The following is a 13,069-nucleotide window of genomic DNA, read 5'->3' on the forward strand; positions in this document are numbered from 1 at the left end:
GAACAGGGCACTAATGTTCATGGTCTTTAGGCTCAACATAGCAGAAGCATGCAGAACATCCAACTACCTTGTGGTACATTTCATGATTTCCGACAGTAATATCGATAAAATCCATTCACGATTTTTCCATAGTTTCATCTAGATCTGGGTCAGAGAATGGCCATGTCTGTCTCTTTCTTTTCCTTGTCCTCCTGCTTCCTTCATTACTTAATCATGATGCTTAAATGCATAATGATAGCAGTGCTTTAGTAGCCGAGTAGGGAAGCAAAGAAAGAAAGAAAAAGAAACGAATTATGATTCATGGTTGTAAAGCTGCAGGACTTTCACATCATCACAGAGAAAACATCTTATCAAGCATCTCACACTAAGTCAACACAACTATCACATCACCTCCTCCTCCCTGTCTCCATTTCCTTTTTCACTGGCCACCCATATGCCACTTTCAAAACCCCCTCCATGCCCATCCCTTTTCCCATCCCCAGCCCACGCCCCAGCCCTTGCTCTCCCCTTTTGATGAATAAATGGCGTCTTCGTGTGTGTATTGTACAACAGAGGTGGACTGTACCACTGTGAATGTGGTGGGAGGCTTCAGGGAGGAGTGCTGCAGTGAGAGGAGAGGAAGAAGGAGGAGACGGGGCAGCTAGTAAAATCCCTCCCAGCCCTAATCCCTCAGTCGTGCCTGTGTATGTTGATGCTCTTTACATTTTTAGGGCAAAAAGACTAGACTAGATTTTTTCAGGCTACAAGTGAATTTTAAAGAAAGATCTGGTGTGTGACTGGGAGCTTCAACTCGTTTTGTCCTGGTAAGAGAAGTCATTTTTCTGAATGTTTCTTTATGTTATTGACTTAGATTGGAAGAGCTTTACGTTTTGTTCATTTTAAAAAGTAAGATTTCCAAATATAGAAATTTTCAACTGAGGTTTGGACTAAAAAATACCGTAGCAATCTTTTTAAAATGTTTTTATTGCATTTAATATGAAATATTACAATTATCCTCTTCTTGGTATAGTTATTTTTCTTTCAGATAAACTGAAACACAATCACTTACAGTACTCCTTCAAATTCCAGACTGAGCAGCACAAACACTCTATTTATTTCATAATTTGTATGTAAAATATGTGCATGTACTACATGACACCACCTTGTGGCTTTGGACTGTTTTAAATGCTCAGTGTCAGTACAAAGTTATCAAATATTGTTTTCAAGCTTGGTTTGCATTGGTTATACATAAGCTATACAGGTGCAACACACATACACAGACATCCTCTAATTAGTGCTAACAAGGAAACTAATAAGATACTAGAATTTTACTATATATATATATATATATATATATATATATATATATATATATATATATATATATATATATATATATATACATATATGTGTGTGTGTGTGTGTGTGTATATATATGTGTGTGTGTGTGTGTGTGTGTGTGTGTGTGTGTGTGTGTGTGTGTGTGTGTGTATATATATATATACACACACACACATATACATACATACACACACACAGTACAGAAACATCTGTGCCAAGTATGGCCTGGAAGTCACGAGGTCTAAATGGGAGACGCCCCTATGGTGGTGAAGAACGGCTGAGCTAAGATCCTGTGGGACTTCCAAAATGGTGGTGGCTAACCAACCGGATATAGTGGTGGTAGACAAATGGAAGAAGATGGCCATAGTGATAGATGTAGCGAACCGAATGACAGCAACATCAGGAAGAAGGAACACGAGAAGCTAGAGAAGTACCAAGGGCTCAGAGAAGAGCTTGAGAAGATGTGGAGGGTGAAGGTAACAGTGGTCCCAGTGGTAATCGGAGCACTAGGTGCGGTGACTCCCAAGCTAGGCGAGTGGCTCCAGCAGATCACAGGAACAACATCCGAGATCTCTGTCCAAAAGAGCGCAGTCCTAGGAACAGCTAAGATACCCTGCAGGACCCTCTAGCTCTCAGGCCTCTGGTAGAGGACCTGAGAGCTAGAGAGTCCTGCATAAAGAAGGACCCTCTAGAAGGATAAAGACTGCTTGCAGGGACGAGCGGTAGTAGGTAGTAGGAAGTTTTATAATGAGAGAAAAAAAAAGAAGTCTGACCCTTAACCTCCTAGGACCTGGCATCCACATACGTGGACATCACATTTTGGGTTATTTAGATTAAAATACTCAATTTTTCTCTACATGGGCCTGATATCCACTTACGAGGGCATTATACTGCTACTGTTCTATCAAAATTTTAAACGACTCTCCTCATATGTGGCTCTTATTTTTCTTAAAAACAAAAATAAGGTTGAAAAAAAATCTGGTAATTCTTTGTTTTTACATTCATCGGGTTCCAATATGCCCAAATATCAAAGAGAAATTAAAAATGCATGTCGTGGAAGAGTTCGGGTCTTAGGAGGTTAAAGGAGAAGCATGCAGAAGTAGACACTCTGGGACTTATGATGTAAAAAAAAAACAACCCCCCATAGTAGTAGTAGTAGTAATAATAATAATAATAATAATTATAATAATTATAATAATTATAATAATTATAATAATAATAATTATTATTATTATTATTATTATTATTATTATTATTATAATAATTATAATAATAATGATAATAATGAAATGAATTCCAGCTAGAATTCTGTTTTGCATTAAAACAAGTTTAGTGAATAGCTTATTAAAAATTTGCAATCAATTTTGTGAAGTTGTAATAACATATTCAATAAATATTTAATTTGTGACAGCCTTGTTCAGTTATTTTGAAATCTACAAAAACAAAAAACAAAACAGTGTTTCTATTTCTTTTAAAAATTTAAATGAATGTTTCTCTCTGTGCTTTACTTTCAATTAACTTTATGCAGTTTTTTTGCATACAACTGCCTATGTACATCATCTGCATGCAACATACACAGATTCAAAGTTAAACTTATACACATATATAATGATGCTTATGTGCATAAAAAAGCAGTAATACTGTACATGTAATACTTAGTGATAATAGAGATGTGGGACACCAGTAACAGTTGAAAATTGAGATAAAAATGAAAGTTAGAAGGAAAAAAAGTCTCCTCCGTTTTGAATCAGTAGAGTGTGTTTTACCCAGTCTGTGCTTCTATCTCTCTCCCTCTCTCTCTCTGTGAGTGTGTGTGTGTGTGTGTGTGTAGTGGCTTCCTGCTGTACAAAGACACACGATGCATTATTAATCTGGTGTAAATGACTAGGCTTGATGCTGAAGCTTCCTCTTCAGCTCCCTCTCCTCACATCTGTCATCACAGGTTTGAACATAGCTATGTTTGTGTCTTATCACAGTTAAACAGTTTATATCTTTATTTTGGTTGTCATGATGACAGGATGCTTGCCATGTAAGAGGGATAGCTTCTATATTATATTGTTAGATGCCTCTCCACTGCCCTGAGGGGAAGAGAATTGTGTGTGTTTTCATCCTCTGATCTCAGTTTACAGGAAGTAGAGTGTTTTAGAGGCTTGCATTGTGTTTTCTGCTGACCTTGAAAAGCTACAGAGTGCACACTGAACGTGTGTGTGTGTAAACACCATATGATAAAATGGCATGGGTTATTAAATTTTAAATATAAAGACTTGGACGAAAAGGATTACTTGAAGTCAGTGACTGCTGCTTGTTTGTGGGTCTTCTTGTATTTAGTTTGGTTAAAAACTGAAAAACATGCTCTACTGGGTTCAAAACAGTTGGCCACTGAAGAATATATAATTTCTTTCCCTTGAGAAATTCTTGGGTTGCAATTGCAGTAAGCTTTGAGTCATTATCCATTTGTACTGCAAAGCACTGTTTTTGCAGCATTTTGCTGAATCTCACAGAGATAGGTAGGTAGGGCCCATGGCCCTACTCCAGGAAGTAGATTTTGCTAACAACTCTGAGTCTGTTAAACTGGAGATGAGGGAAATTCTGGTTTGGTAAATGGTAAATGGACTGGTTTTTATACTCTCTGAGCACTTAAAGCAACTCATTGCCTCTTGCTTCATTCACCCATTCCCACCCATTTGCACAAGCACTTCCCCCCCCCCAATGCTCTTTCTCTTTAAGTGCTTTCTAGCTAACATCTTGATACACGTTCAATCATCCACAAACGAGCTAACTTGTCCCGCCAGGACTCCAGGACTGTACACATCCTGGACGGGGAGGAACACTGGTTTGAGCGGGGAGTAAAGGAGGCCATTTACATGAAAATCGAGGAGGGGGCCTAAGGGTACATCTTTCACCATCTTGTGATGCTGTGATTGCAGCCATTCCCCAACTCTCTGTGAATGATACTCATGGCCATTGATCAATGAGCTTTGGTCAGTGGTTGTTGATCAATGGTCATGACAATTTGCATATTAATGATCATGAAAGTGACCTCATGGCCCATTGTTAGTCAGTGGTGCTAGTTTTCATCATTATGCAAAAGTACTGTTTATATTGTTGGGTAAACCTGCAGTCAGCTGAGACTGAAGAATTCACTTGGATGACGATGAAACGTTTCTCCCACTGAAAATACTAACAGAATTAACTTTTTAGGGCAGCTAGCGTTTGGTGTCCAGCCTTTCTCTGTAGGTATCTTCACACCTACTCAGCTCCGGCTTCACACTGTATCCTTCTCAACATATCCTTGATCCCAGAGATAAAGATTCCTTTCTTTTCATTCACTAGGATCTCCAGGTCACTGGTGATCCAGGGCCTGTTGCTGAGAAAACAGCATAGAGTCCTGATTGGGATAATTGTATACTCAGAGAAATTTATATAATCAGTGATGTAGTTTGTTATGTTGTTGATGTCATCCTCATGTGGATCACAGAGCACATACAAAGCACAACTGAGTGGCAACAGGAAGTCAGGAGCATGCTGTTAACCTGGTCCTGGTACCACAACCTGGTCCTGTTAACAGTAACAAGTGGGGTGAGGGCAGTGGCTCTATATTAAATCCTTGCATGTATGCATTCAAAAGGACCAGAGTTTTATAGCCCTTTTCCATTAGCACCTACTCAGGTCAGCTCGGCACAGATCGATGAGGTTTTTGGGGTTTTCCATTAGGTCAAAAGTACCGGGTACCTTTTTAGCAGCTACTGGCTGGGGTTCCGGCGATCTGAAAATGTGACATCAACAGACTTTATGCCATTGATTGGCTGGTCAGTGGCGTCAGTCAATGAGTTATGAGTGCATTTTCTTTATGAAAATCAAAAACGCTATTTTGAAACCTGGCAATGAAGTAAACAGCTGCACAGAAACAACACCATGGTCCCCGTCTGACGAAAAGCTACAGACTGAGCAGCTGGTATACCATCAGCCCAACGTCCACCTTTGTTGTAGTGTTTATATCCCATCACAAGATGTTCAGCCACGTTGCTATAACAACTCCATGCACATTAGATGGTACTCAAATGTAAATGAGAAGCTGAGTAGTGCAACCTCGAGCCAATCCAAGTAGGTCCTAATTGAAAAAGGGCTTTACTTTCCTGTGTTTTGCAGTCCACAGTAAACCTTAAATGTTTACGGTTTTACTAGCGTTTATGTTGAATGCTGCCATGTTGAGTTTGCTAACTGGATAGTTGGCAGAGTGGAGTCATATTTATATAGTTAAAATCAGCGCTGATGGTGATGAATGCCACTGGATGCCTACACTGTAGGTCGCAACAGTTGTGTGTCTGAGTTTTAGAGGTCTACAGATGGTGCAAAGTGCAGCTGCTCGCATTTTAACAAGAACTGGGAAATTTGAGCACATTAGCCCTGTACTGAACTCTCTTCATTGGCTACCTTGTCAGGTTTGAGCAGATTTTAAGATTTTTCTATATGTCTTAATTCTACAGCTTTTAGTTTTTAAATTTTTTATTGTTTTTAACTTGTATTGTGTCTCTTACCTGTATTGCTATGTATCACTTTTATTTTATTTATCCCTTTAGTTGTACAGCACTTTGTTTGAAAGCGCTTTATAAATAAAGTTAATAATAATAATAATAATAATAATAATAATAATAATAATAATAATAATAATAATAATAATAATAATATTATTACTGATGTCGCTTGCCACTGCTCCATGGTGGTAAATACTGCTCACTAATAGTGCAGGAGAATTCCTGTGGTAAATAATAGCCTCAGCTAAAAGTTCAGTTTCAGGCAACCAGAGATATTCCTATGTGCACATGTCCTGGATTGCACCACCTTTCATTAAGAAGCACTACAATGTCTTCTTGTTTCTTCTTACTGCTCAGCTTGGTGTCTCTGTCAGCCTGAATAATGAAAAACCTGCGTACGCAGCCATGTCTCTGTGAAGTGTAGCAGACTGCACTCACTTTCCTCTCTCATGTCTTATTAGCACCCACAGCTTGTCCATCATTCTAGCCTTTGTTTTGATTCCTAGCAGGGTAGATAAATTCACTATCACTAACAACACACCATAATATTTATGTTTTGGTGCTTAAAAAACACATCTACGGATAGAGACTGATCAATGCTCTGCATATGGCTTATTGAGTGAGTCAAAAATACACAACAGTGGCAGTACAGATGAAAAAGAAAAACGTTTTACTACTGTTTATGTTGCATGCTGCCATCTTGGATTGCTAGCTCACTTCAAATCTGAGTTGATTTCCGACTGGGAAGTCGGAATTTCCAATTTCTGAGTTGTTCAGGAAAGCACCATAAATGATGGATAATGAGCCAAGGAAAGCAAATCTAAAAGAAAGGCACAAGGGACAACAAACTTTTAAAATAAAGAAGAAAGTTTGAAAAGAAACCAAATGGGGAAACACAGTCATACAAATGAACTTAATACGCAGAGCAGAGTGCTCATCAGCAGTAACCACCTCCATCATCACCACTATCACCACCACCATAATCAGCAGAAAAAATAAATACGTTTAAAAAAGCATATTTTGGTAGGTAAGGTCTTCTGTGTTCCAAGTGTCACAGTGTACAATAAACTAACCAGTTTTTTTGTTTTCAGGAGTGAAGAGAGGACCTTACAGGAATTTGGAATTACCACTAACAGCACCATAAGAAGCACAACATGGAGCAGAAGTTACTGATGAAACAGACACGTTTTGTTTTATTGGGACAGTCACACCTGAATAGGCTGCACTGCAAATCATACAGACTGATGGTGTGATGTCATTAATAGACCTTTATTTGCTATTAAGTTTAAAAACCAGTAAGTGGAGTAAAGTGACTAATGACCCTGAAACTAGTTTTTAAGGGTAGTAAGTCAGTATGATTAACTAAGAACTCCAACTGCTATTTTATGACAACTATATTTTTCCCTAAAATTCAGAACTGACATAATTAACAAGCCAAACAAAACCTTTTATTTACAGTTATATTAACAGTTAGAAAAGCTGGTCTAGTAGGCCAAGATGGCTGACCACTACCAGAACAACATATACAACCAAGGAGACTACCCTCTTCAGGAAGACGATGCAGCAAGTGATGTGACTGAAGGACATGATGAAGAGGATCAGATGTATGAAGGAGAATATCAAGGGATTCCACATCCTGATGACACAAAGGCTGCACAGAGAGCTGCATGGTGAGGCACTGCATATTTAATGTTTCTGGGCACTCTCACTGTAGAGTGGTAGCTGGTGGTGAGGGGGTCTCAGGAAATCTGAAAAATGGATCAGTCATAAATGGATTTACAAGTTTGTGCCATATCACAGAAACTAAATAAAAAGGGCCACTGCACTGGAGTTTAAACTTTGTTTTATATTTAATAATTGTTTTACAGTCTGTTTAAATATTAGTGTACATTTTTTAGTATCAAAATATACTGAAAGTGTCTGAACTAAAATGCAGAATCATATATAATACTGGATTATAATTATTATTCATTATTGTGCATATTTCTTTAATGTTGCAGAGGGAATATACTGCTATTTAAGTTTATCTGTAATAATAAATAGTATATCATTAAAATCAGCAACCCCCCCCAAACTAAACGTTACTTAACCCTTTCATGCATAATTATGACAGCCTCAATTAGGATTTTTTCTTAAGTATATATATCCATCTTTAGGCATGAAAAGGTGAATAAAGTACTTAAGAAAAAAAATCCTGATTGAGGTTGTCATAATTCATGCATGACAGGGTTAAATAACAATAATTACAATGAAACACGTCATATATCTATAGTAACATTAAACGACCAGTGGGTGGCAGGGTATGGAGTGACACATCAGTGTCCAGTGTAGTGGTTTATGTGCAAGTATACCATCAACACTGACACAAGTACAAGAAAACAGCCTTTGAATAGCTGTCCACTGTAGTGACCACTATGCATGAAAGGCTTAAGCTTAGATAAGAAAAAAAAGTCAAAACACTGTAAATACAGGAATGCAAAAATTAAACCTCAAAAATTGGGCACAAAACCTAATAATTTCCATGATAGCATATCTGAGAGTGACAGCAATAATAACCAGATATAGGGCAGGGATAGCACAGTAGGTAGCGTGGTCACCCCATGATCAGAAGGTAGGGGGTTTGAATCCACTGAATGGCTACCCTGAAGTACCCCTGAGCAAGGTAGCGTCCATACACACTGCACCCCGGGTGCCTGATTTGTGGGCGCCCTCTGCAGAGAGAGTAATTTCCTCAAGAGATCAATAATGTATTCAGTATTATCATATATTCAGGACAGTGTAATCAGATCTGGTTTTCAGTGTAATCAAAGATTCACATTTTCTTTTGTCTTCATGGCTTCTTCCAGGGCTAAACCTCAAACAGGTAGCAGTGCAGCATCTGATCTAGAGGAGTTATCTGAGCAGTATGAGTACATCATGGAAGAATGTGGTCATGGGAAATTCCAGTGGATGCTCTTCATAGTGCTGGGCCTGGCTCTAATGGCTGATGGAGTTGAGTGTTTTGTGGTTGCATTTGTTCTACCGTCTGCAGAAAAGGACCTGTGTCTGTCCAATGCAGAGAAAGGAATGCTGGGTAAGCATTAGCTGTAGTGATTGTTGTTTAGAATAAGCACAATCCGAGGTCCCTTCCTTCTCAATTTGAGCACTCAAAGTACTTCACACATTCATACACTGCCTTTATCTACCTTCACACACACACCCAACTCACCTGTTAATGTATCAGGGACAACTGGGGATTCAGTATCTTGAATACTTTGACACATTGACAGGAAAGGATGAATCCTCCAATTTTCCAACTGGTAGATGACCCACTCTACCCACAGGTGCACTACATCTATGTTGTTCTGTCAAAGCAAGCAGTGCTTGTCCAGCCGTATTTGGACAATGAGGCAGTTTTGTATAGTGGCTTTTAAATCAAAAGTGGAAGATGTAATTGAAGTGAGGACTAATTCAAGGGGTTTAACAAAAGCATTTCATTAACTGTTTAGGGAGCTACATTAATTTTCATAAAAAGCTCCACATCTCAGGGATTCATACCCAGATGAGGCCTGTTCCCTTTATATTATCAAAAATGTAGAAAATAAAAGATCTGGAGTATATTCCAGATCGATTAAGTGTATTTGCTAGCTTTTTTATAGGAGTCATTTTATAATCAGGTTCTTAGGTGCTTGTACTACTTCAACAGTGTGCCTTAAACAATGCCAAGGTGCCATAACATCAGAAATGATTTTTTTCCTAATGCTTCACCAAAAGCATTATTACTTAAGCTGGAGAATATTCGTTTTCCTTTTTGCTTGCAGCTTTTAGCTGGTAGTTTTTTCTTGCTGTCAACCCAGGCACATGAACACAGTAAGTCTGTTTGCCTTATCACAATAAGATGTTGATGTGATAAATGGGCACCACAATAGATTTTTTTTTATATATATTGAAATGTTTCAGTGGCAACAGATTAAGATGTACCGGAAGGTGTTAGTTATTATATCACTGATGAGAAAAACCTGAAAATGACTTTGCAGTAGTCAACACTATATCCAGGTATCATACCAAGATAATTTGGCATTGATGAGAAATCTCATGTAGCTCCCTCTGCTGTGACCCTTTCAGCTACTGATGCAATTTTTCACCCCAGTAGCAAGGCTGAACGTGTAATAGACACGCCAGTCCACCGAGTCCACTTCACACTTTGCCTCCTTAAAATGTGAAATGAATACGCATGCAGAAGTTGCATTACCTGCAGGGGAAGATAATATATTAGATACAAGAAGTCGTTAGTGAACAAAAAATGTCTGGGCTGTAAGTGAGGCTTTCTTTTTACCTCTGGTAATTGTTGAGCCAAATGACTCGAGATGAAAACGGTATTTTTCTGAGGAAAAGTCACCATGTGAATCAGGTTTTCGCTTGTGATGTTTGTTAGTTTCTATCAGTTTAAAATCTAAAAAGTAATAAAATCTTAGTTTGTGTGAACTGATGCAAACAGGAAGAATAAGTTATTCATGTCTGTAGTTGTTTGTAGGTCAGTTAATTTCTCCGCAGTGAATTTAGTAGTCAAGTAAAGTACTACACTTTGTTTAAGAAAGGTATTCGTGTAATATATGTAATACTTTACTTTTTTTTCTTTTTGAGTAATAACCTTAACAGCAATCTCAACAAAAGAGGGGAAATGCCTCCGACACGCACAAACATTTGACAACGCAGTATGCAGTCAATTTACACAAATGTAATGTAATGAGATGCTGCTTAGTGATGGTGGTAACTCTCATTGATGAGAATGACAATCAATAAACGCTCGAATCAACAAGTGATATAGATAATCGAATCGGAATTGCTAAATTCTTATCAGTTCCCATCCTTATCCCCCACTGGTCACAGCATATGGCTGCTGCCTGAGCCTGGTTCTGCCAGAGGTTTCATAACATCAGAAATGATGTTTCCTGTTAAAAGAGAGTTTTTCTTTTTTTCCCTGATGTCTGAATTTTAAGGTTTTCTATTTATTAATGTAGGGTGCTTACCTTCCAATATAAAGCACATTAAGGCGACTGCTGTTGTGATTTAGTGTTTTATAAATAAAACTGAATTGAATTGCCAAGGTTTGATCGAAACCGATATTGTCTGTTCGTGTTCAGAATCAGTAGAGTGACACACCAATTCTTTTTGTACTGACCTTGAAAAAAGCATATGGGTGCTGCCCAGGTGTCCCTGGACCTTTGTGAAACAGATATTTTACACGTGGTGTAAAATATCTGATGATGAGTCACAGTTATCCTGTGTTGCATGGCCATCTGTACACTGGTTTAAAATATTGTCAGCATGCCAATCTGGCACCAATCAGTGTTAAATGCTTGCCTAAGGCTAAAGCAATCTGCTCATGAAAGTCCATACCAAACAAGGTAAAGAAGGAATTTGATTTCATATATTTCTGCAGAGCATGTTTGATAATAGGTGTGTCATGGTAGAGTGTGATGAAGTGAGGAAAAAGCAAAAAAGTGATCCGTTTATTTAGGCTGGTATAAATCCATGGGAAAGAAAACAAAACCAAATTTAAGAGAAAGTTAAATAAATAAGTTGGGAACAAACAGCCAGAATACACAGTGAAGACACAAGCAAACGACAAACTGAGGCTTTAGATATACACAGACACAAAAGGCAATCAGGGAGGAGTAGAAACACCAGGGTAACAGAGATGAAACCAATCAGATGTGGTTTTGATTTTGAGTATATTGAGGTTTTGCAACATATCCTTAGTATTAAATAATTTGATATGGCATCCTCTATTACTTCTTCTTTGTGCAGGTCTCATCGTTTTCCTGAGCATGATGGTGGGAGCATTTCTGTGGGGAGGACTGGCAGACAAAGTTGGCCGTCGGCAATGTCTGATTCTGGCATTATCTATAAACTGTATCTTCGCATTTATGTCTTCCTTAGCTCAGGGTTACAGCTTCTTTCTCTTCTTCAGACTTCTTTCTGGCATTGGGTAATGCACACACACACACACACACACACACACACACACACACACACACACACACACACACACACACACACACACACACACACACACCTACAGGGCAGTGGACACTCTTTCAATGATGAGATGTAATCATTATGCAAATGTACTGTTTATAAGGGGGAAACCTGCAGTCAGCTGAAACTGAAGAAGTCACCTGATGATGATGAAATGTTTCTCCTACTGAAAACGCTACATCCAGATGCACAGAACCAACTTTCTGGGACTTTGATTCTAAAAGCTTTGATTCTTACATTTTCAAGCATCAGAGTCCAACAAAGTTACATTGGCTTCAAAGACAGTTTCACTGATGCTGGTTAACAGGAGCTAACAGCAGCGTTACCAACAGTTCAGCATATCCTCAACAACTCACCTCAGTAATGCTCTCATCAGCCGAATTGAGCTTGTCTGACTCTCTGACTGTCGGACTCCTTTCACACAGTTTTAAAGCCTTTTTCAAAGTAAATTAGGGTGGATGCTTTTTACCCCACATTAACAGCTGAGGTAAACAGTGGACTGACAGCCATCCAGAGATAGGGATGGCTGTTGGATCTAGAGCTGGTCCAGACAGCAGCAGAAACACACTAAACAGCCTTATAAGCTAAAGTGTAAATGTAATATTTTGGTCTCTCTTAGTTAACTAAAACACATTTGTCCTATAGCAGCTACCATAGTGAAGATTATCAACTGAAGCTGGAGTAAAACACACCTTAGTTGACTGGAATCTCCTCAACCCAAGTGCAGAACATTTTTTTACACAGTGTAGAAATAAATGAGGTTCCATATTGAGCCAAATTGCATTCACATGGGACACATTTGTTTTCAATGTTTTTCTTATAATGGTCATGGCTATCTTTTCTAATTTAGCCAAGACAAGTGTGTTTTCTGTCAAATTAAGTTAAATTAAGTTTGCAGTTGCTGTGCTTTAACTTACGAAGGTGTCAAAATGGTGTAATTTAGGTCATTGGGTTAAAAACAATACACGTAAAAGACTTAAAAGTGTTTGAGAAAGAGATCTGGATTGTACTCTTGATGAGGGAGCATGGAATTCAATTATTTCTGAAAATGGGCTTTAAATCAGGGAGGCTAGAGGTAAATTTATCCGATATAAAATTCTCAGCAGGTACTATTACATACCAACAAGGCTTCATAAAATGTGCATGAGTAAAGATGACGTGTTGGAAATGCCAAGAAGCAAAAGGATGCTTTG

General features: G+C 38.4%; 1 protein-coding gene across 1 annotated transcript in view; it reads left to right on the top strand.

Annotated features, from left to right (window-relative positions):
- The first annotated feature begins 678 nt into the window (after positions 1–678).
- LOC146665452 (synaptic vesicle glycoprotein 2B-like) overlaps positions 679–13,069 on the top strand; it is a 51,386-nt gene continuing 38,995 nt past the window's right edge. The window contains exons 1-5 of the mRNA XM_085413144.1: positions 679–803; positions 6,947–7,150; positions 7,314–7,525; positions 8,702–8,928; positions 11,646–11,826. Coding sequence (XP_085269270.1) covers positions 7,353–7,525; positions 8,702–8,928; positions 11,646–11,826 — 581 coding nt within the window. The 5' untranslated portion in view covers positions 679–803; positions 6,947–7,150; positions 7,314–7,352. The remainder of the gene's footprint in view (positions 804–6,946; positions 7,151–7,313; positions 7,526–8,701; positions 8,929–11,645; positions 11,827–13,069) is intronic.

Source organism: Rhamphochromis longiceps, linkage group LG7, assembly GCF_057381845.1.
Source record: "Rhamphochromis longiceps isolate RC_006_pf linkage group LG7, R_longiceps_female_GT1.1, whole genome shotgun sequence".
Classification (NCBI taxonomy): domain Eukaryota; kingdom Metazoa; phylum Chordata; class Actinopteri; order Cichliformes; family Cichlidae; genus Rhamphochromis; species Rhamphochromis longiceps.